We start from the raw sequence: 21,442 nt of genomic DNA, 5'->3' as shown, positions 1-21,442 counted from the left end.
GATAATCCACGGAGACCGGCCACCAGACATGCATCAGAGGTCAAGACTTCCTCCAAGCGGCTCAACAATAAGAACACGCACCTGGATGTAATTAAATTTGGCTAATCCTTCCAGCAATTATAACAACTATAGAACAATTGAACACACCCTTTTGCTTTCATATATAAACCGTCACTCTCCACTGTAAGCCTCACTTGTACTTTACATCCTGAAGAGGGTCGATGTTTATTGACCGAAATATAGTGTGATTTATTCATATTTCCTGTGTTTCTTTTATGGGCCTTTTTGAAAAAACATATATATATATATATATATATATATATATATATATATATATATATATATATATATATATATATATATATATATATATACACATATACATAAATACATGCATACATATATATATATATATATATATATATATATATATATATATATATATATATATATATATATATATATATATAAAATGTTACTGTATATATATGGGTTATGGAAAAAATCCGCGAAGTGGTGAATCCGCGATGGTCGAACCGCGAAGTAGCGAGGGTTCACTGTATACGTTTCATGAGCGACTGGTGCTGATCAAGAAGGGGGAGACCCTACGGGCTCATGTGACACTGGAGGGCCTCTCACACTAGCTAGCGGCAAAGAAGAGGGCCTCGGTACCAGGGCAACCCATAGCATTGGAGAGCGTTGCATAGGCAATCGCTTAGCTAAAGCAACTCAAGCAGCAAAGGGTGCTGTGGGTAGCTTAACAGGACGCCTTTCTGAAAGTTGTTCGTTAGGAAGTCCTTGTCCGCTCAAAGGTCAATGGGGAGAAAGTCAAGATGTAGACCACCGCGTAGATGTAGAGCACGAGCACCTAAATTTTCCTAGTGAAGAGGAACATTTAGGTCTTGATCGTCAATGCACAGTTCGCGATCATAAACGTTCTGCTCGTGATCATGAGTGCCGTGATCGTGAATGTCTAGAACGTTGTGAGCATCTTGCTCGCGATCGTGAGCGTAGCCCTCGTGATCATGAACATCACCCTCACGATCATAATCGTGAGCAACGACTGCGTGATCATGAGCGACGACCACGTAATCGTGAGCGTCGTCCTCGTGAACATGAGCATTGCCGTCGTAATCGTGAGCGCCGCCCTCATGATCGTGAGCGTCACCCATGTGATCGTGCCTAGTGAACGTGAACGCTACCCTCGTGACCGAGATCATCTAGATCGAGAACGGCTTAACATAAAGCGTCTAGCTTGTGATCATGAGCTTTCAGCTTGAGTGAGAACGCCTTCTAGATGAGGACCGCCAAGACCGTGACAACCTACGGTCTCTTGAGCGTGAAGCTCTAGAGTTAAAATGCCAATGATCTTCGATCTTAGATAATCTTTGGATCGTCGCAAACGACGTGCTGAAGAAGATCGTCCCGAAGGACGATAAGATGGTGAATCTCAGAATTGCGATCGGCTAGCAGATGGAATGCTGGCCGCTTGAAGATTATCTACGTCTGCAGCAGGAAGGACTTTGCACGCGAGCTGGAAGCATTCCTGTGAGGAGAAACACGGGGCTGCAGGTTAGGTGACGACAAAGTCCCAGGATAGTGAGAGGACTCGTCGTCGGCAGGAGGCCGTTAGAAGGGTAAGCATGAGTGATCACCTTGTCAACGCATGGAAGGGCCAGGAGAGGGCAAAAGATGAACCTCGCAAACTCCAGGGGAAAGGATGTAGAAGCCTCTGGCAAAGGGTCCTTCCTAGCACCATGCTGAAGTAGCTGCAGCAGTGCCTCCTTCAAAGGGGGAGCAGAAACCCCCAGGGACAGCCACGCCTGCAAGGGAAAAAGGCTCCCCGCCTGCTGGAGAAGGTGCTCCACTAGGAGAAGCAACTCAACCGCTCCCAGCACCACAAGGAGTTATGCGGTCTGTGCTCCTACTCGATCGCCCCTGGAAGGAAGGCAAGAAACGAAAAGTTTCAGGAAGAGATTTAGGGGTGCGCGAAAAAGCTTGCGGTCTTTTTGCCCCAGCTGAAACCCCAGGGGAGAGAGATCCCGCTTGGCCTTCTTCCTGCGACACTCAAATTTCTCCCATTGAGAGGTAGGCCACTCCCTACATTCGTCACAGGGCGAGCCCTGCTCTCAACGACATCTCCCATAGGTCGGGCACATAGTGTGGATTGGTCTCAATCGACAACATGAAGGTGCCACAAGGACCACCCTCGCGACCAGGACGGGTTCTCACGGGGGGCGTCAAAGAAGAAGCGCAGTCACACCTAAAAAGACAAAGCAAAGAGCATAAGCAATGTCCAATAGCTAACCATTAAGGAGAGAGGAGACAACTGCTCTCTACAAGCCAAAAGAAAAAAGTGACATGGTTCACCGATGTGTGATTAGATATACCGTAGGTGGTTAGGTAACCGCAGCCACCCCCTTTCTACCCACTACAGTGGTTAGGTAGAGTTGCCACCTCGCACTTTTAGTCTAATGGCTACCTTATAGCTTCGCCGAAAATATATCCACATAATTAATGTAAGGTTTGTTAGTGTGAGAACAAATGGGAAATACAGTGATACCTCGGTAGTCGAACGACTCTATACTCGAACAATTCGGAGTTCGACCAAAATTTTCGAGAAATTTTTGCTGCGGTGCTCGACCAAAAATTCGGTACTCGACCAGCCGAACACGTGATGACCGCATGGGCTTTGTGATGATCGCGCCATCTCGGCCACTCTCGCTTGTTCGGGAAGCATCAGTTCTCTCGAGAGCGTCACTCAGACAACGCGCGATCAGCATTCGTTGTGATTTAGTGATTTTCAGTGCTTTTAATTGCTTTTTTAGCTTTCATAATGAGTCCCAAGAAAGTAATGAGTGTTAAGGGGAAGGAGAAGAGGAAAACAGTGCGAACAACGATCGAGTTGAAGAAGGAAATTATAGCGAAATATGAGAATGGTGTACGAGTGTCCGATTTAGCGGTAGAATACGGAATGGCGAAGTCGACCATTTCTACGTTTTTAAAGCATAAAGAAATGATTAAGAAGGCGAATGTTGCAACGGGAGTTACGGCGGTAACTAAGCAAAGGCCACAAGTGATTGAGGAGATGGAAAAGTTGCTTTTAATATTTATTAAAGAAAAACAGTTGGCCGGGGAAAGTGTTAGTGAAGCGTTCATTTGTGAAAAAGCGTTGCATATCTATGAAGAATTAGTGAAGAAAAGTCCGAGTACCAGTGAAAGTGATTCATTTACATTTAAAGCGAGCAGGGGTTGGTTTGAAAAGTTTCGTAATAGAACAGGTATTCATCGTGTTACTAGGCATGGGGAGGCAGCTAGTTCGGATCAAATTGCAGCCGATAAATACGTGGGGGAATTCGATCGGTACATAAATGAACAAAATTTGATCGCACAACAAGTCTTTAATTGTGATGAGACTGGGTTATTTTGGAAGAAAATGCCAGCCAATACGTACATTACCAAGGACGAGACGAAGATGCCAGGTCACAAGCCAATGAAAGATAGGCTAACATTGTTGCTGTGTGCAAATGCAAGTGGCGATTGCAAGATCAAACCCTTGTTAGTGTACCACTCGGACAACCCCCGGGTGTTCAAACGAAATAATATTTGTAAAAGTGCACTACCAGTTATGTGGCGCTCGAACACTAAATCTTGGGTCACAAGACAATTCTTTACTGAGTGGATAAACGAAGTGTTTGCCCCCCAGGTTAAGGCTTACCTCATTGAAAAGAGCTTGCCAATGAAATGTCTTCTGGTTATGGACAATGCTCCTGCACATCCTCCAGGTCTCGAGGATGACTTGAAAGAAGAATACAGCTTTATCAAAATCAAATTCTTGCCCCCCAATACTACTCCCATACTCCAGCCCATGGACCAACAGGTCATTTCAAACTTCAAAAAACTCTATACCAAGGCCCTTTTCAGAAAGTGTTTTGAAGTGACCAGTGACACGAAGTTGACCCTAAAGGAATTCTGGAAGGAACACTTCAGCATCCTCAACTCTGTTAACATGATTGACCAAGCTTGGCGAGGTGTGACCTATAGGACATTGAACTCTGCCTGGCGTAAGCTGTGGCCATCATGTGTCACAGAGAGGGAGTTTGAAGGTTTCCAACCAGAGGCGGGTCCAAGCACTGCTACCCCTGTAATTTCTGATGACACTGATGTCGTTGAGGAAATTGTTGTCATGGGCAGGAGTTTGGGGCTTGAGGTCGACAAGGATGATATTGATGAGCTTGTAGAAAGCCATTCTACCGAGTTGACTGTGGAGGAATTGTTGCACCTGCAACAACAACAGCAGCAGGATCTGATTGTGGAGCAGGAATCTTCAGAAGAGGATGAGGTAAGGGAGGATGTTCCAAGTTCTCTCATCAATGAAATTTGTTCCAAGTGGGCAGATGTGCAGGCTTTTGCTGAAAAATACCACCCAGAAATTGCAGTAGCAAACCGGGCAGTGCATATGTTTAATGATAGTGTCATGTATCATTTTCGAAGAATACTGCAGAGGAGGAAGAAACAATTAACAATAGACCAGTTTTTCACAAAAGAAAAGAAAGCTGCTACATCAAAGCCTGTTTCTCCTCCAAAGAAGAGACAAAGAAGAGAAGAAACCCCTGAAATAGATCTGCCCACCCTTTCATTGGAGAGAGAAACAACTCCTGAAGGAGAACTACCCCGCCACATCATGGAAGGGGACTCTCCTTCCAAGCAGTAACCTCCCCCTTCCATCCTCTCCACATCCATCCCTGTATGCCATCGAACCGCTGCTCAAAGGTATGTTCACTACAGTACAGAAAATGGTTTAAAATTGTTTTATTTTAGTACAGTAAATGGTTTAAAATTGTTTTATAGGATTTTCTGACCAATTTCATACACATTTAGATAATTATTGTTGTTTAGGTACACGTTTTATTAATATTTTGGGCCTGTTCGAGTGCTTGGGAACGGAATAGAATATATACCATTATTTCTTATGGGGAAAAAAAATTCGGTACTCGAACAAATCGGAGGTCGAACACGGATCTCGAACGGATTATGGTCGAGTACCGAGGTATCACTGTATATATAAGCCTCAGAAAAATACTTATCAAAAAAAAGAAGAGCACACTACAGAACCCAGAAAAGCCATCTCAAATTCTTCTCCATCGTAACTCTGGAATGCCATCAAAGTGCAAGTGAGGGGAGACTGAAGATCTTCGAAGGGTAGGCGGTATTCTACCACCAACTGCTCTGCTCCCTGACGGTGCCACATCCTAATGGCATGACTTGAGTGTCTACTTCCTCTCTTCTTATCTCTACCGCCCCTCCTGACCAGTGGCTGAGCACGAAAGGGTGGAGCACTGTCCATGCCTTTCCTATAGGATGAACTAACTGGAGATCCCTCTCAGGCTTTAAATGGAGCTAGAGCTTTCTTGAAAGCCAATCCTGATGGTGTGACACATTACCAAAGTCACCCTTGAAGACTTGCCTTCCTACACTTCTCTGATAAAAAAAAAAAGAGAGAGAGAGAGAGAGAGAGAGAGAGAGAAGAGAGAGAGAGAGAGAGAGAGAGAGAAGAGAGAGAGAGAGAGAGAGAGAGAGAGGAGAGAGAGAGAGAGAGAGAGAGAGAGAGAGAGAGAGAGAGAGAGAGGAGAGAGAGAGAGAGAGAGAGAGAGAGAGTCGAGAGAGAGAGAGAGGAGAGAAGAGAGAGAGAGAGGAGAGAGAGAGAGAGAGAGAGACCCTCTAGAACCAGACGTTACCTCCAGTCCAACTTGTCTGGAAAATTGGGAAAATGCACCCCTCCCCAACTTGTACCTCACCATCATTTCAGAATTTGACAAATACTGAGTACAGTGGCTTAGTAGGCAACTTAACTGGACCAATGCTTGATCCAGGGAGCTGGCTGTAAGCAGACGGCTCAAGAGCTGAAACAACTATGCTTCTGTCCTCAGTCCCTACATAAACAATCCTGCCATCACAAGCTGAAACTGAAGGATTAACAGGAACAAATGGGCTTGCACCTTCATGTACATATGATCTCCTTTGTTAAGAAAATGCAGGAGGCAGGATCTTATTACACTTGCCAGACAGCAGTGAATTCTCAGTCTCGGAGATCTGCTCACTCACTCTCAGTCCAAGCTTGCGTAAGTAAATTCTAATCAAGGCAACTCCAGTGATAGCTTCATTCCTTAAGTTGCACCAAAGCGTCTATCAATGACCATAGATTCCATTGTCATAGGAGCTACAGTAACATTTCTAACCTTATTGCACTCACAAATGAATACACGAACCTTGGCAAACAAACGCTCGACCTCAGGGTTCTCCACCTCCGCTGGAACAAGTCAGACATCATTGAGGTGTTGAAAAATCGAGACTCCTCTCTTCCCTCACATGGGAGTGTCTCAAGTCTCAACTATCACCTTGGGTGTCAATTCTTTCCTCATAGAACATGCATGATCCGAAATGTGAATGGAACATGAAGTGATCCTCTGAAGAGGTTGAAGGTGGCCCTAATCACTGATCTGCTTCCCTCAGGATACAGAACAGTCTTTGAGAAATACACCGTACTTTAGTCAATGTTCTGCATATTGGAGCACACGGTTTTGGGCAGGGCTGGGTGGGATGGAGCGGGACAGTGCTTAGCAGTGATAGGATGGGCGTGGCTGGGTGGGGCATGGGGCGTGACCGGGGGTGGGGCGCAGGCACGTCACGTTCTTACCAGTCACACGGTGTTGATCAACCTTAATGCTGACTTACCATGGGTACATGCCGTAACGTCTCGGTGGTTGTAACACTGCCGAGAGCGGTCCTATGTGGTCAGCAGTTCTTGTTCCCAGTTGCATGTGTGCACTGGAACTTCATGGCTCTTGGACAGGCCATGCAAGGAGAGAAAAGGTGAATAGTGATCACGCTCCCTACAGCACAAGCAAGCATATGTATCCAGTAACCTGCGAGTTAGGAGGAGCACGAATAAATAATGACAAATTACATGAGACTGATCACGCAGTATCAAAGGATCCTATTCTTGATGAAGCTCACATGAGATAATGTCTAGACATTCATAAAGGCTTGGAGACCAATCACAGATTCCTTTCACAGTTGGTTCTCTATTGTGCGTAAGTGATAAAGCCTCACCAACGAGCCATCCTCTCTCCCTTCAATACCAAAGAACTGTACAGTACATATACAGTATCTTGGGAGTGGACTTGAGGTGTAACTCAAACGTCCAGGAGAGAGATGCGGAAAATGGCGGTGGCCTAAATTCTAGCCTTAGTGAGAACTTAACAATCCATATGTAAGATGTAGTGGTTTTATGGGTAGTCTACCAAGAAAGGTTTCACCAGTAAAGTTCTACTGTACCTTTGTGCTATTCAAACACAATCAGATGTCAGATAAGTAGATTAGTTTAAGTAAGTGGGGGTGAAGACCAAGCAACCCCATGAGTAAGTACATGGCAAACTATGTTAGGTTAAGGGGGGAAGAGGTTCCATGTTAAATAGCTCCGAGAACTGGTATTATTTCACCCTTAGGCCACAAATCTGTTAAAGACTACGACTACGATACAGTAAGTTCAATAGAGAATATGAAGATAGCCCTCCGGCAGTTTATCAAGGATACCTTTAAACCTTAATATTATCAAGGAAGTATCCCTTCACCATCAACATACAATTGCTAGATTTTAATTGTAGCTGACCTATCAGAATATGAACACGCATATTAAAATTATTTATAAACCAAGACTCTTAAACGACAGACGACAACACCAAATCATGTCAGGTTTACATTAGGCACTTACGGTCATTTATTCCTGTAACATGAGAGCATAATCGTCGTAACAAGTTCCCCGAGGCATCCATTTCTTCCAATAACTTAAGGTTGTTCTATATATCCTTATAATACACAGAACTATCGACCACTCTTTGACTGTTCTACCTTTTCATGGCGCCATTTACATTCGTTTTGTTTACGTTTGAATCCTAGGCTGTGATTGGCCGCACGCTTATAAACCAGCCAATAAGAACTCTCCTATTAGTTTTTGTTTGTAATTCTAATCTAGGCCCAACTATTAATTTTCAGTCTCTCTTCCACATAATTGATAATCAGTCTTTTAGACGCTAGTCAAATTATTGTACATATTCCGTATAGTCTAACTAATGATATGAAAAAATCTATGAGCAAGAGATGACAGAAAGAGAATCATGACAAATATTGAGCCCTCTCATGGCACTGATGTCACATTCAGTCTCTCTTCCACATAATTGATAATCAAACTTTTATACGCTAGTCAAATTATTGTATATATTCCGTACAGTCTAACTAATAATATGAATAAATCTATGAGCCAGAGATGACAGAAAGAGAAACATGACAACTATTGAGCACTCTCAGTCTCATGGCGCTGATTTCACATCATTGTTTAATTTGTGGCACCGCCACACAGATCTAATGAAAAAGAGGTGCGGTGCGGCATACCTACGATTAAAGACATTTGCAAGGTTTTAGGATTATAAAAGCTGTACAATGTCAAAGATCTTCTTTTGTCTCTCCATTAAAAACAATGCTATGTTTGTACATACAAACATAGCAAAAGTATATTGCAGTTTAATTAATGATTTTCAATTACAACTTATAATATTTAAATGTCATTTCATGAATGCATGCGTACAGAGCTTAAGGTTAAAATCAATACAAAACACAATATGGAAATTTTCTATCAACTTCTTAATAAATGTGTAATAAACAAGGTTTTTTTAACAAGTCACTAGAACGGATAATTTTAAACCCCTGTAAAGGAATTACACATATGTGATTATTGTCACATTATTGTTATTTAAGAACGATAACGTATATATAGCCTGTATATATCTAAAATTTCCTTTCATGAATTATTTAATTTTCATCCATTTATATTAGCAACCTGCAATCACTAAATCATCCTCGAACTATTTTTAGGAGCACAGAAAACTTAAACTTGCACAACTATCTCATGTAAAATTTTCATAGGCTCATGTGTAGTGACGAGAGAAACTATACACAAAAGCTTTCGAGTCTTCTTAATGTCTATTTTTTTATTCAGGCTAAACTTTAATTAGATAAACTTACGTGCTTGACATTGTTTGCCAATTTCTGGGTAGCACGCCTTCTTTGTTTCTGCGCATTGCTTAACCAGTCTCACAGGACGGATCTCATAACATCTAAAACTGGTTCTGTACTTCAGGTTTATCCAGAACATATGACGGTTAAACAGACGCCATATGAATCCAATGTCATCCCTATAAAAATCGGCATTTTCTTATTTAATAGACCTAAAACATATGGGAACACTCTTCTTGCATACCGTTCATACTCCCTCAAATATCCATTTAATATACGGCTGAATTTATGTATGATATTCTAAGCACTCGACTGCGGTACTTTCAAGAACTTACGTGTTATTGTTTAATATGTTTGTGAACACCGTTCGTGTTTAATCCTAATATACTATTTTGCTTATTTTCAACGTCAAGCTTTTATGCTTAATACGCTCAAGGAAAAACAATACTTCAGCAGCTGACATATTCTTCTTTTTAACTGTTGAATTTGTGGATTGATACTATATGGAATATAAATATATTCCTCAACATTAATTGATTTCCACAAATTCACAGAAAGTCATTAGCTAAACCTTTTTAAATCTTCCTCTCATTCCTACTTAGAACTTCTAAATCAAACACTCTTTTCATTTAAATTTGGCTAGCCATTATTTCCGTGTGACTAAATCTCCTAAAATTACTCTAATATATCCATCTTTTCAGCAATTCAGATCTTTTACCATTAATATTCCACCATTTACTCCTAAATCACCTATATAGTGTAAACATTTCATCTCAGAAGCTTAAAGCATTTGTATACATATTGAATATACATACTTTCGAATAATTCCTTTATACTTTTGTGAAAAATCCCTATCACAACAATTTCATATAATATTTGTGTGTATTCACTTGTATCCATACGACTTCTCTCACTGTTCAGTTATCAGTATTATATGTATCACAGATATTATTGATTAATCTATCATTGTGAATTATCGCCTATCTAGGTAATTGACAGCCAGGAACTATGTCATTCTATTCGAATTTTTAGTCATGAGACCGAAATTAGCATGTTTAGGTATTTTGTAGAAATGTATACGTCCTTATTGCATGTTATGGTGAGGGCTAAAAACATATCTAACTCAAGAATGACTCTTACTTTTCTTGTCTATTTGTGTGTATTGCTATAATTTTAGTACGTAGTATTTGTCGTGCGGTTAGAACCTTAAGATATTTTTAAACAACGTCAGTTGACGTTTCAGATATAACAATTAAATTCATGTATAAAAAAAAAATAACTTTGTTAATAAATGTGTTGAAGTACGTGTAGTAGTAGTTGGAGGTAATGATATCCTGTTTATATATCTTGTCAGAGAAATCATTAGAAGTCAAAGGATCAGGAGGCGAAAGAGTGTAACTGTTCGATCCTCCATACACGTGTATGCGTATGTGTGTGCATTATATGGGTGTGACATTGTCCCTAATTGTATGTGTCACACACCACCGACTAAGTAATTCAATTGAATAGCTATGTTGAAATTACACACTGTATGTTTCGAGTTTTGTATAACAACCTTTGAATATGCTTTAAGTTTGTCTTGTTTTTTAATGTCAATGCAAACCTCGCAAGTAAGTTCTGTATTTATGGTAATTATAGGCTATAGCTTGTCTATTTTCCTCACATAAAACCCGAATGCAGGATGGGAGATAGAATTCTTGCTCAGGTATTTTTACGTTCAGCTTTTGATCAGACCCATATTATCGTGTGCCGTGTGCATAATGGTGGTGGCGGTGGTGTGGGGTAAGGGGGGGGGGGGATTGGAAAGAATGATTGCTCTTACCTTTTGAACTTTGTTTTTTTTATGCAATCACTCTCTCATATGCTTAACTTTTAGTTTTGCACGAAGTTTGACTTTAAAGGCAACAATTGCTTTTTGATATATTTACTTATTATCACACAATGAAAATGCACAACAGGATATATATATATATATATATATATATATATATATATATATATATATATATATATATATATATATATATATATACATATATATATATATATATATATATGTATATATATATAAATTGTCCTATATAAGGTAGACTATTACACTGCGTATTCCACGCTAATTGTCAAATCCACATCAGCAAATCGCTTAGAAAGTAAGAAATATATTTTTAAAATTAAGGTCAACTTTCACACTTTGCTGACAGAATTATTAATAAATCTCCAAACGATACTTTTAAGCCTAGTTTTAAAAAGACAAAATAGACCTAAATATACAGACCAATTAATTTATGCCCTGTACCGTAATATACAAAATATATGAAAATATTACATAAAGCCGGATAAAAAGAGACTTTAATAAACCAATAGAGCAGGCAGGCTTTAGAAGCGGGCATTCAACAACTGACCTACAATGGAGGAATATCAACAGAGTATGACAAATCACTGTATATGGCATTTATAGACTATGAGAAAGCTTTTGATCCAGTCAAAACTTGCAGTAATAAAAAATATTCAAAGACAAGGAATAAATGAATCTTATCTTAGAACATTTGAAGATATGTGTACAGGAAGAACAACAATCACAAAATCACATAAAGATATAGTGAGAAAATTCCGATTGAGAAAGGAGTTAGACAGAGAGACCATATTCTCCTAAATTATTTACATCGTGACTTATTTTTTTTAAGAATCTAGATTGGGGAAATGTAGGAATTAACATTGATAGGGAATTTCTTAACGGCTTAAGACTTGCGACGAAATAGTTCTGTTTAATGGATCATGGGAGAAATTGCAAAACACGATAGAATATTGAATAAAGAAAGCAGAAATGCAGAACTGGAAATGAACATGAGTAAAACTAAGATAATGTTCGATGAAAATGCAGAGAGGCAACATATAAGGTTTATGGACAATCCTCTAGAAATTATTAATGAATACTGCATAGGTACTTAGGACAAACAGTAAAGTGTTTCCCCAGGACATGACCCAACAATTAAAATGAGGACAAATTTGAGATGGAACGCTTTTAATAAATAAAATGAGAGCATAGAAAGTTAAATGCCACTATCTCTAAAAAGAAAAATACTTAATCAGATATGGTCCTACCAATACTATCGGAAACTTGGAACCTTACTAAAACCTTTGAGCATAAGCTACTTACAACTCAAAGAACTATGGAGAGAATAACATCTAAAAGCGACAGAAAAAGAGCAACATGGATACGAGAGCAAAATAATAGAGGGTATTCTAACAACATATAAGAAAAAGACATAGACATGGACAGGACATATAAGAATGACGGATAATGGATGGGCATTAAGAATGCCAGAATGGGTACCTAGAGATTGCAAAAGAAGCATGGGAAGGAAGAGAAGAAGATGGATTGGCGAACTAAGATGTTTTTGGGCATAGTCTGGTATAGAGAGACTTTAAACAGACGAGATTGGAGGTACATGTCTGAAGCCTTTGTTCTGTAGTGGACTAATAACGGCTGATGATGACGATGGTGGTGACGATGAGAGAGAGAGAGAGAGAGAGAGAGAGAGAGAGAGAGAGAGAGAGAGAGAGAGAGAGAGAGAGAGAGAGAGAGAGAGAGAGAGAGAGAGAGAGAGAGAGAGAGAGAGAGAGGATGGCATGATGAACTAAGAATTTTTTTGGGGGGCATAGACTGGTGTAGAAAGTCTATAAACAGACGAGAGTGGAGGTACATTTCTGAAGCCTCTGTTCTGACGTGGACTAATTACGGCTGATGATGATGATGATGGAGAGAGAGAGAGAGAGAGAGAGAGAGAGAGAGAGAGAGAGAGAGAGAGAGAGAGAGAGAGAGAGAGAGAGAGAGATATTGTGTGTTTGTGTGTAGTATTTCCTAGAGTAGGCTACCTATATAAAACATTCCATTTGTGTTTCGAGGTCATGAAAGTTTTCAGTTGGGCGAAATAAACTATCTTGAACTTGACCCTAAGATAAAATGCCATCCTAGCACTTACAGTTATTACAAAAGTAGGGTATCAGTTGAAATGCTGAATCACTATAGTTTCGATATACAGTAATATTAATATGAAATGGCAAGAGCGATAATTTTGCAAACAGTAAATTTTCATTTAATGATTTTACTAACTGAAACAAAAATCTATCTGAATCCTAAAGTTTATTTGCACAATCTTTCTATATTATAATAGAGCAGAAATCTAAGATTTAGTGTCTAATGCAATGATGTTGACTAATAGGGCCATTTGAAAATAATAAGTTATAGCCGTGATCTAGTACTAACTCTCAAATTTAGATTAATCACCTCACCCTTAATACTGTGAAGTAAAGGATCTGTAAAATTTATTATCAAACAGAGGAATAGGATTAAATCTAGTCTCTAAACCCACATAAAGGTTTTTTTGTAAATAGACTACATTTAATGCAACGATTTTGCAATAGACAAACCACAGGAGGTTGTTTTAAATATAAATCAATGTAAACGTATTTAAATGAAAATTATTTTATTAAAGTGTGATGTATATATTTTGCACTATAAAAACAATATCAATAGAATGGGGGCATGGATATTGTTTGAATAAAAGGTATTAAGCCTCACGTGGGGGAGTTAAACATATAATTCATAACATACGGTGAAGGAGTTAACATTTAATAACAGACTAACACTAAAATTTGTCAACTGTATTGATTAGATCTAATATTTAATCTAATGTCATATTTACAGGGGAGTACATTGGCTCCATGAAGGGGCCAGATGATCTCAGATCTCCTACTAAAATGGAAGAAGAAGAAGTGAAGGAAAACACTATTAAGGGAAAACGTCAAATTTCACAATTCTTCTTATTAATTTAAAAAAGGTGAAGACAATTACTTTCTTAAAGTAGTTTTGTGGAATATTAATGAAAATTATAAAAGGAAACTGCACTGCCATAACAAGAAAATCGTCAGGTTCCCCCGGAGGTGTAGCTTAGTTTAGGGTCTAGCTGTAAGCTATTCAATAGGCTAAGCTAAGTTAAGGAAATAGTCATTAATGTGTTGTTAAATAGTTAGTTAAACCTTTCATAGGACAATTACGTAATGGAAGAGTTATCCTCAAGTCGGTTTCATTGTAGTGTATTACATGGCAATGTAACCTAGGATTCCAACTACTTTTTCTTATAGGAAAAATTATTAGCAAAACACTGTAGATTAATGTTGAGTAAACCTATACTCATGTCAATATTTGTTCTATAGGGAATGAAAACCTTCGGATGTGATTGAAAAGCATAAAAAAAAACATAAATGGATAAAGAATTAGGATATTACTAGTCAATACTCATCAGAAAATGATTGGAAGGTTCGGGGGTGAGGCCTCCTAAGATTACCGGTGTGTATTTCATAAGTTGCCATTGTTCGATAGCTCAAAATCCTAGGCACAATTGGTTAGAGCATTAAAAAAGCAGTATTTTGAATACCATAAACCCAGGCGCAGACAAATACTAACATAATAATTATATAATTCTTAAAAAAATTGAATCCAAATTTGAATCCGAGTGTTTGAACAGTTCTACCGATACCACTTTTCCTGAAGATTGTTCATTATTTTTTCATGTGACCTGCTAGGGGGCCCGGCAGGATTGCCCTCTGTTAGGTTAGTGACCTGTTTTCTTACTAGGTTAGGTTAGGGATTTACTAAATATTATAAAAATGAAAGCGAAATCCTCTGAGAACCATTCGTTCGAACAGTGTCTTTTTGTGACGGTATGTTGTAAGTTGTAAACATTGTCGAAGGTTGTCAATGGGTTTTCACTTTCGTGAGTACTGTACTTAAAAAAGTCTAGTTAATTTCAGCTTCACTTCACAACTATGGATTTACATCGATAATCATCTTCAGATTCATTCAAAACACATGAAAAAATGCCAGAAAAACCATTCTGGTAACCACTAGGAATTATTGGCAACTTGTGCAAATTTACCAGTTCCGTAACTGGAATACAAACCACGCTATTTATTAGCCATTAAAGTTTAGCAAGGGTTGACTACCCACAACGCTAGTTAGCTGTGGGGTAGGGAGGGGTAGCTTGCTACCGCGCCCACTCACACACCTGTGATTTAGCTCACTTTACTTTTGGCTCGGATGATGAACGGACGTTGCCGCTCTTCATCCTTCGCATTGTTTTGGACTGCCATTAATCTGTTATTTGCTTTCTCTTTTTCTAGTGTTTGTTTGCGTGTTGACTTCTGCAACCATGCGCACCTGCCCTGGAATCACCGGCCTGCCCTGCGGAACATTTATGTCGGCAGTGGACACAGATCCACACACCCTTTGTCCCGCATGCAGAGGTCAACAGTGTGATTGTGATAATAAGTGTAATGAGAGTAGGGAGTGATCTGCCTCTAAGCGGGATATTTCTTCTTCCGAAGGGGGAAAAAACCAAGGCTTCTTCTTCCGTCTCCCGACCCTCCTCCGAAGCTCCTACTCGTTCGGTCTCTTCCGAGAGACCGTCAATTAGAAGCAAAGACCAATTTAATGTCGGCCAACCCCGGTCCTTGAGAGATGGTGTTGCTTCCCCTAGCGAAGCGGCCCCACCTCTCCCCCTGGGTGAGGCCTTGTCACTAACTTCCTTATTACAGGTTTGGGCGTCCTTGGGGCTCTCGGGTCCGCTCTTCAAGGATGCATTGCTGCAAATCATCTGCAAGGATGCTAGTGTGCAGCAGTCATCGTTGCCGTCGGAGGTAGATCCTCTGGCCCTAGTCGACGTTGTGGTGTCCGAGGTGTTGCCTATGATCTCGTCTGACTCCTCTGCCCCTCCAGACTCTCCAGCGGTTGCTGCCGACTTAGTTTCCCCCGTTCCTGATCATCCTTTGAGGGTGAAACTAAGTCCTACGTCTGTCTCTCCTGCGAGTGTTTCTCTCCCTCGGGGGAGTTCACTCATAGAGACTCCTCTTCGGAGGACTGCTGTGGCGTACGGTCAGCATGCTGATCCAACGGCTCCTAGAGGGCGTCTTCGTCGAAAAGCTCGCCCTCTACTTCGCCTTGGAGGTCTCCCTTCACCATCGGTGAAAAGGTGCCTCTTTGGCTCTTCTGCTTCGTCGTTGCAGCCTTCACCTGCAGAGGAGCCTCCGCTGCAGTCATCTTCTGGCCCTTGACCTTTGACTGTGCCTGGACCTGCTACTAGTCCTCCGACTTCGGTCCTAGACCTCTCTGCAGATTGTTCGCGATCTCCATCGGTGGATGCTCGCCCTTCCAAAGGGCACATCCCGGTTCCTGATCAACCATCAAACAGACCTGCCGACCTTCCATCACTGTTCCTGTTCCCGGTAAAGCCTCTTGAGGCCCTACCAAAGTGCGCAACTGCGCGCCACCGCCCTTCAGCTCGCCAACCTCCTGCAGGTTACCGGCGCTAACCAGCAGTCCGTCATCACCAGCCTGCTTGTCAGCGCTCTACTGCGCTTCGGCGGGCTCCTTCACCTGCTCGCCCTCAGCGCCTATCAGCGCGCTCACGATCTCCAGCGCTACCGTGCTCACTGAATCTGCGCACACATGCACAACTTCGGTCTCCTGCTCGCCATCCTTGACGACAGCTACAACCTTCCCTACGTGCCCACGATCTCCTACGCGCCAGCACTCTCCTGCGCCTAAGTGCCCACGGTCTCCTATGCGCCAGCGCTCTCCTGCGCGCCCACGATCTCCTACGTGCCAATGCTCTCCTACGCGCCAGTGCTCTCCTGCATGACAGCGCTCTCCTGCACGCCAGTATTCTCCTGCGCGGCCTGCACCTACGCGCCCACGATCTCCTACGCGCCAGCGCTGTCCTGTGCGCCAGGGCTCACCTACGCGCCAGCACTCTCCTGTGCGCCAGTGCTCTCCTGCGCACCAGCTCTCTCCTGCACACCAGCGCTCTCCCGCTCACCAGCGCTCGCCTGCACGTCATCGAGCTCCTGGGCGCCAATATTCTCCTGCGCGCCATCACTCGCCTGCAAGCTCGAGCCAGCGCTCATCTGTGCGCTTGCGCTCTCCTGGGCTCCAGGTCTCTCCCGCGCAGACGCACTAGGACATGCGCACCCGACACTCGCCAGCGCGGCAGCTCTTGCCAGCACGCCAGCATGCCACCTCTCGCCTGCACATCACCACTCGTTCACGCGCACAAGCCAACTCTCGCCCAGAGGGGTTCAGGATCCCGAAATTGCCTCCTTCTAAGGCGGACCCACCTATTACGGTACAGTAACTCCTCGTAGGGAACCTTCTGTCCCTTTCCCTTCAGGGATCTGTCTGACAGTATTTTGGTCAGTCAGCAGCCATGGTTCAGTGCCCTAGTCAGAGCTGTGGCACAGGCCTTCAATCCTGCCCTGTCTGGCCGCTCGTCAGAGCAGCCTGTAGCTCCAGACTCCCGACACGGATCAGGCCATCAAGGCTAGTTCATCTGGTATCTCCCCAGGGATACTCTCCCACCTCACCTTTACCAAGGGAATTGCGTGAGGGAAGGACCTCCTCCATTCCACTGTCGGAGGAAACCTCCCTTCACTCTGAGAGTTCGCCACCGTCAGAGATCAGGAGGGACACAACATCTAGGCCTTCTATGTTGGAGTCTTAACTCCTTCCTCGTAAGGAGTCCAAAGACTCCAAGACCCTGCCAAAGTCCTCAACCAGGACTGCAAAGACGGAGACAGCCAGCCACTCGAGGAATGTTCGCGACCCACCCCGGGAAGAGCTCTCGGTGATGGGAGATGGAGACTTCGCTGCAAGTCCGACGTCAGAAGGAGAGCAAAGAGAATCAGAACATGCATTCGGGCAGGTCTTGACTCTTATTAGGGTTCTCAACGGGTTTACCAACCCAGATATACTCCCTCGAGAGGGCAAGGACACGGTAATAGACCGTGTCTTTGGCACCCAAAAACCCTCAAAGACCAGTGTACTGTAGCCCCACCCTGGTCTCAAGGATTGAAGGGAGCCAGGGCTAAGATCGCCCTACAGCTCTCCGAGTTTGCCTCCTCCAACCATTCCGGTTCTACCAACAAACTCCTCCCTCCTCCTTGTGTACAACAGAGGAGGTACTTTGAGATCCTGAGGGAGCCCAGTCCAGCTCTTTTTCTTCACCACTCTCTGGAAGAGCTAACTAAGGGGATCTCTTGAGAGACTCTCCAGCCGGCAGGTCTCTTTCTCGGCGGCCAAAATCCTTAATCAGGATAAGGTCACAAAGTATGCTATGCAGGCTACTTCGTGGTTGGATATCTGGTTAGGGACTTTGGGAATCCTGGTACGAACCGAGGATTTCTCCAAGGAACGTACCGGGAAGGAAATGGAGACTTTCCTTCTCTCAGGCACTCGCATGATCCAGTTTGTTTCCCACCAAGTTTTGAACTTGTGGGCAAACACCATCTTGAAACGTTGAGATGCGGTGTCTGAGAGATTCCACCATCAAGTCCCCAACGTCGAGATAACTAGGCTCAGACATTCCTCTCTAGAGGGAGCCCACCTGTTTGAGCCTAAGGATGTGGAACATGCTGCTGAGAGATGGAGGAAGTCCCATCAGGACTCCCTCCTCCATAGGGCTTTGACATCCAAGCCCTATAATCCTCCAGCTCTCAGCAGTCCCGTCCAACCAAGACCATAACAACAAAGACAGCAGCAAAGATAGTGGTGTCTAAGAAGCCCTTTCCTGTCAAGGACAGGAAAGGCAAGAAGTCCTCCAGGGGAGGGAAAACTCCGAGAGGGAGCAGCAGAGGCCGCAAACGCTAGGATAGGCACTCCCCCTGCTTGTCTACCAGTGGGAGGGATGCCTACAAAGTTGCTCGGACAGGTGGAAGCAACTCGGGGCCGATCCCTGGACTATCTCCGTGATTCGTCTAGGATATCGCGTCCCGTTCATAACATCTCTCCCTCCCCTGACCAGGAATCCAGTGTCAATAGACTCCTTTGCCATGGGATCAACAAAGGGGCAGGCACTTCGGGCAGAAGTCCATACCCTGTTAAAGAAGGGCGCTCTCCAAGAGGTCCTCGACGGGTCCCCAGGCTTCTTCAGTCGACTCTTTCTTGTAAGAAAGGCATCTGGAGGCTGGAGACCAGTCATCGACCTCTCAGCCCTGAACAAGTTTGTCAAGCAAACTCCGTTCAGCATGGAGACGAGAGACACGGTCAGACTAGCGTTAAGACCTCAGGACTTCATGTGTACACTGTACCTAAAAGACGCGTACTTCTAGATCCCAGTCCATCTGTCTTCAAGGAAGTACTTAAGATTCAGCCTAGACAACATGAAGTACCAGTTTAAGGTGCTGTGCTTCGGTCTTTCCACAGCACCTCAAGTTTTCACCAGAGAGTTTGGGTTAGTGTCATTTTGAGCACACAGGATTGGCATCCGTCTCTTCTGTTATTTGGACGACTGGCTAATCCTAGCAGACTCGGTGTCAACCCTTCTTCAACACCGAGACAAACTTCTGAGACTTATGCCAAGATCTGGGGATCATGGTAAATCTCAAGAAGTCATCCCTGTTTCTTACACAGAGACTGGAATACCTAGGCATGGTTATATACACCAATCTCCACAAAGCCTTCCCATCAGTCGACAGGATAACAAGGCTCTCATACGAGAAGAACTTCCAGCCCAATCATGGTTATGTCTCCTCGGTCACCTTTCATCTTGTTCCCAATGGTCGCCTCAGGATGAGATCCCTCCAGTGGCGACTCAAGTCCCGGTGGAATCAGACTCTCGATTCCCTGGACATCCGGATCCCCGTGGGATCAGCGGAACTGACGGACCTCGAGTGGTGGGTGGCAGCTGAGAATCACCGAAAGGGAGTGGATCTTCTCGTCTTCCCCTCGGATTTGATGCTATTCTTAGACGCTTCAAAAAAAGGGTGGTAGGTCCCCGTGCTGCACCACTCGACCTCAGGCCTCTGGTCAGAGTCAGAAGAGTACCTCCACATAAATCTCCTAGAGATGAAGGCTGTCTTTCTGGCCCTTCAACAGTTCCAACAGTTCCTGGCGGGCTACTCAGTGGTGGTGATGAGCAACAACACCACAGTACTGTAGTGGCTTACATCAACAAGCAAGGAGGTACTTATTCGCAGCACATCCCATGTAGCAGTAGAGATACTGAGATGGGCCAAGATCCACTCGATACCACTATCGGCACGCTTCAGTCCCGGCAAAAGGAATGTGCTCGCCGACAGCTTGAGCAGAGCATTTCAGATAGTGAGTACCGAGTGGTCTATGGATCATCTAGTAGCCAACAAAGTCCTAACTTTGTTGGGTGCTCCGACAGTGGACCTCTTCGCAACGGCCCTGAACTTCAGGCTCCCGTTGTATTGTTCCCCAGTCCCAGACCCCAAGGCTCTCTGGCAAGATGCATTCCAACAAAGGTGGGACAACATCGACGTTTACGCCTTTCCCCCGTTCTGTCTGATGAGGAGGGTACTCAACAAGGCCAGAACATCGGTCAACCTGTCAATGACCATCATAGCTCTGCTATGGCATCATGCAGAATGGTTTCCTGACCTTCTGCAACTGGTAACGGAGACCCCAAGGAAACTCCCTCCACAACATGATATTTTAATTATAAAATAAATTTTTGAATATACTTACCCGGTGAATATATAGCTGCAACTCTGTTGCTCGACAGACAAAAAACTGTACAAAAAAAAAACTCGCTAGCGATCGCTATACAGGTTGCGGGTGTGCTCATCAGCGCCAACTGTCGGCCAGATACCAAACTCTATGTAAACAAAGACTCAATTTTCTCCTCATCCCACTGCGTCTCTATTGGGGAGGAAGGGAGGGCCGTTTAATTTATATTCACCGGGTAAGTATATTCAAAAATTTATTTTATATTTAAAATATCATTTTTAAATATTTAACTTAGCCGGTGAATATATAGCTGATTCACACCCAGGGTGGTGGGTAGAGACCAGTTAAATATGTTTACATCTTATGAGCTAAGAGTTTTTATTTCATTTTAGAAGTTATCAAAATAACAAAAACAAAATAAATAGGTACCTGGTAAGGAAGTCGACTTAGACGATTACTCTGCCTTATAAGTACGTCTTCCTTACGGAGCCTCGCGATCCTCTTAGGATGCTGACAGACCCCTAGGAGCTGAAGTATCAAGGGCTGCAACCCATACAACAGGACCTCCTCAAACCCCTAATCTGGGCGCTCTCAAGAAATGACTTTGACCACCCGCCAAATCAACCAGGATGCGAAAGGCTTCTTAGCCTTCCGGACAACCCATAAAAAAAAACATTTCAAGAGACAGATTAAAAGGATATGGAATTAGGGAATTGTAGTGGTTGAGCCCTCACCCACTACTGCACTCGCTGCTACGAATGGTCCCAGTGCGTAGCAGTTCTCGTAAAGAGACTGGACATCTTTCAAGTAAAATGACGCGAACACTGACTTGCTTCTCCAATA

The 21,442-nt window shown here is 43.1% G+C and overlaps 2 protein-coding genes across 3 annotated transcripts in view; one reads left to right on the top strand and one right to left on the bottom strand.

Annotated features, from left to right (window-relative positions):
• Nucleotides 1-7,930, bottom strand: part of LOC137639847 (gamma-tubulin complex component 3 homolog) — a 166,309-nt gene extending 158,379 nt beyond the window's left edge. Inside the window, exon 1 of the mRNA XM_068372104.1 lies at nt 7,775-7,930. Coding sequence (XP_068228205.1) covers nt 7,775-7,835 — 61 coding nt within the window. The 5' untranslated portion in view covers nt 7,836-7,930. The remainder of the gene's footprint in view (nt 1-7,774) is intronic.
• A 5,866-nt stretch (nt 7,931-13,796) lies between these two features.
• Nucleotides 13,797-21,442, top strand: part of LOC137639846 (gastrula zinc finger protein XlCGF26.1-like) — a 14,950-nt gene continuing 7,304 nt past the window's right edge. The window contains exon 1 of one of the 2 annotated variants that reach the window (XM_068372102.1): nt 13,797-13,913. The gene's annotated coding sequence lies outside the window, so the exon portion shown is untranslated. Of the gene's footprint in view, nt 13,914-14,666; nt 14,687-21,442 lie in introns of those variants that run through there. The other variant, XM_068372103.1, reaches the window with a different exon arrangement.

This window comes from Palaemon carinicauda, chromosome 4 (assembly GCF_036898095.1).
Source record: "Palaemon carinicauda isolate YSFRI2023 chromosome 4, ASM3689809v2, whole genome shotgun sequence".
NCBI lineage: Eukaryota > Metazoa > Arthropoda > Malacostraca > Decapoda > Palaemonidae > Palaemon > Palaemon carinicauda.
This window is presented reverse-complemented; position numbering and strand designations above follow the sequence as displayed.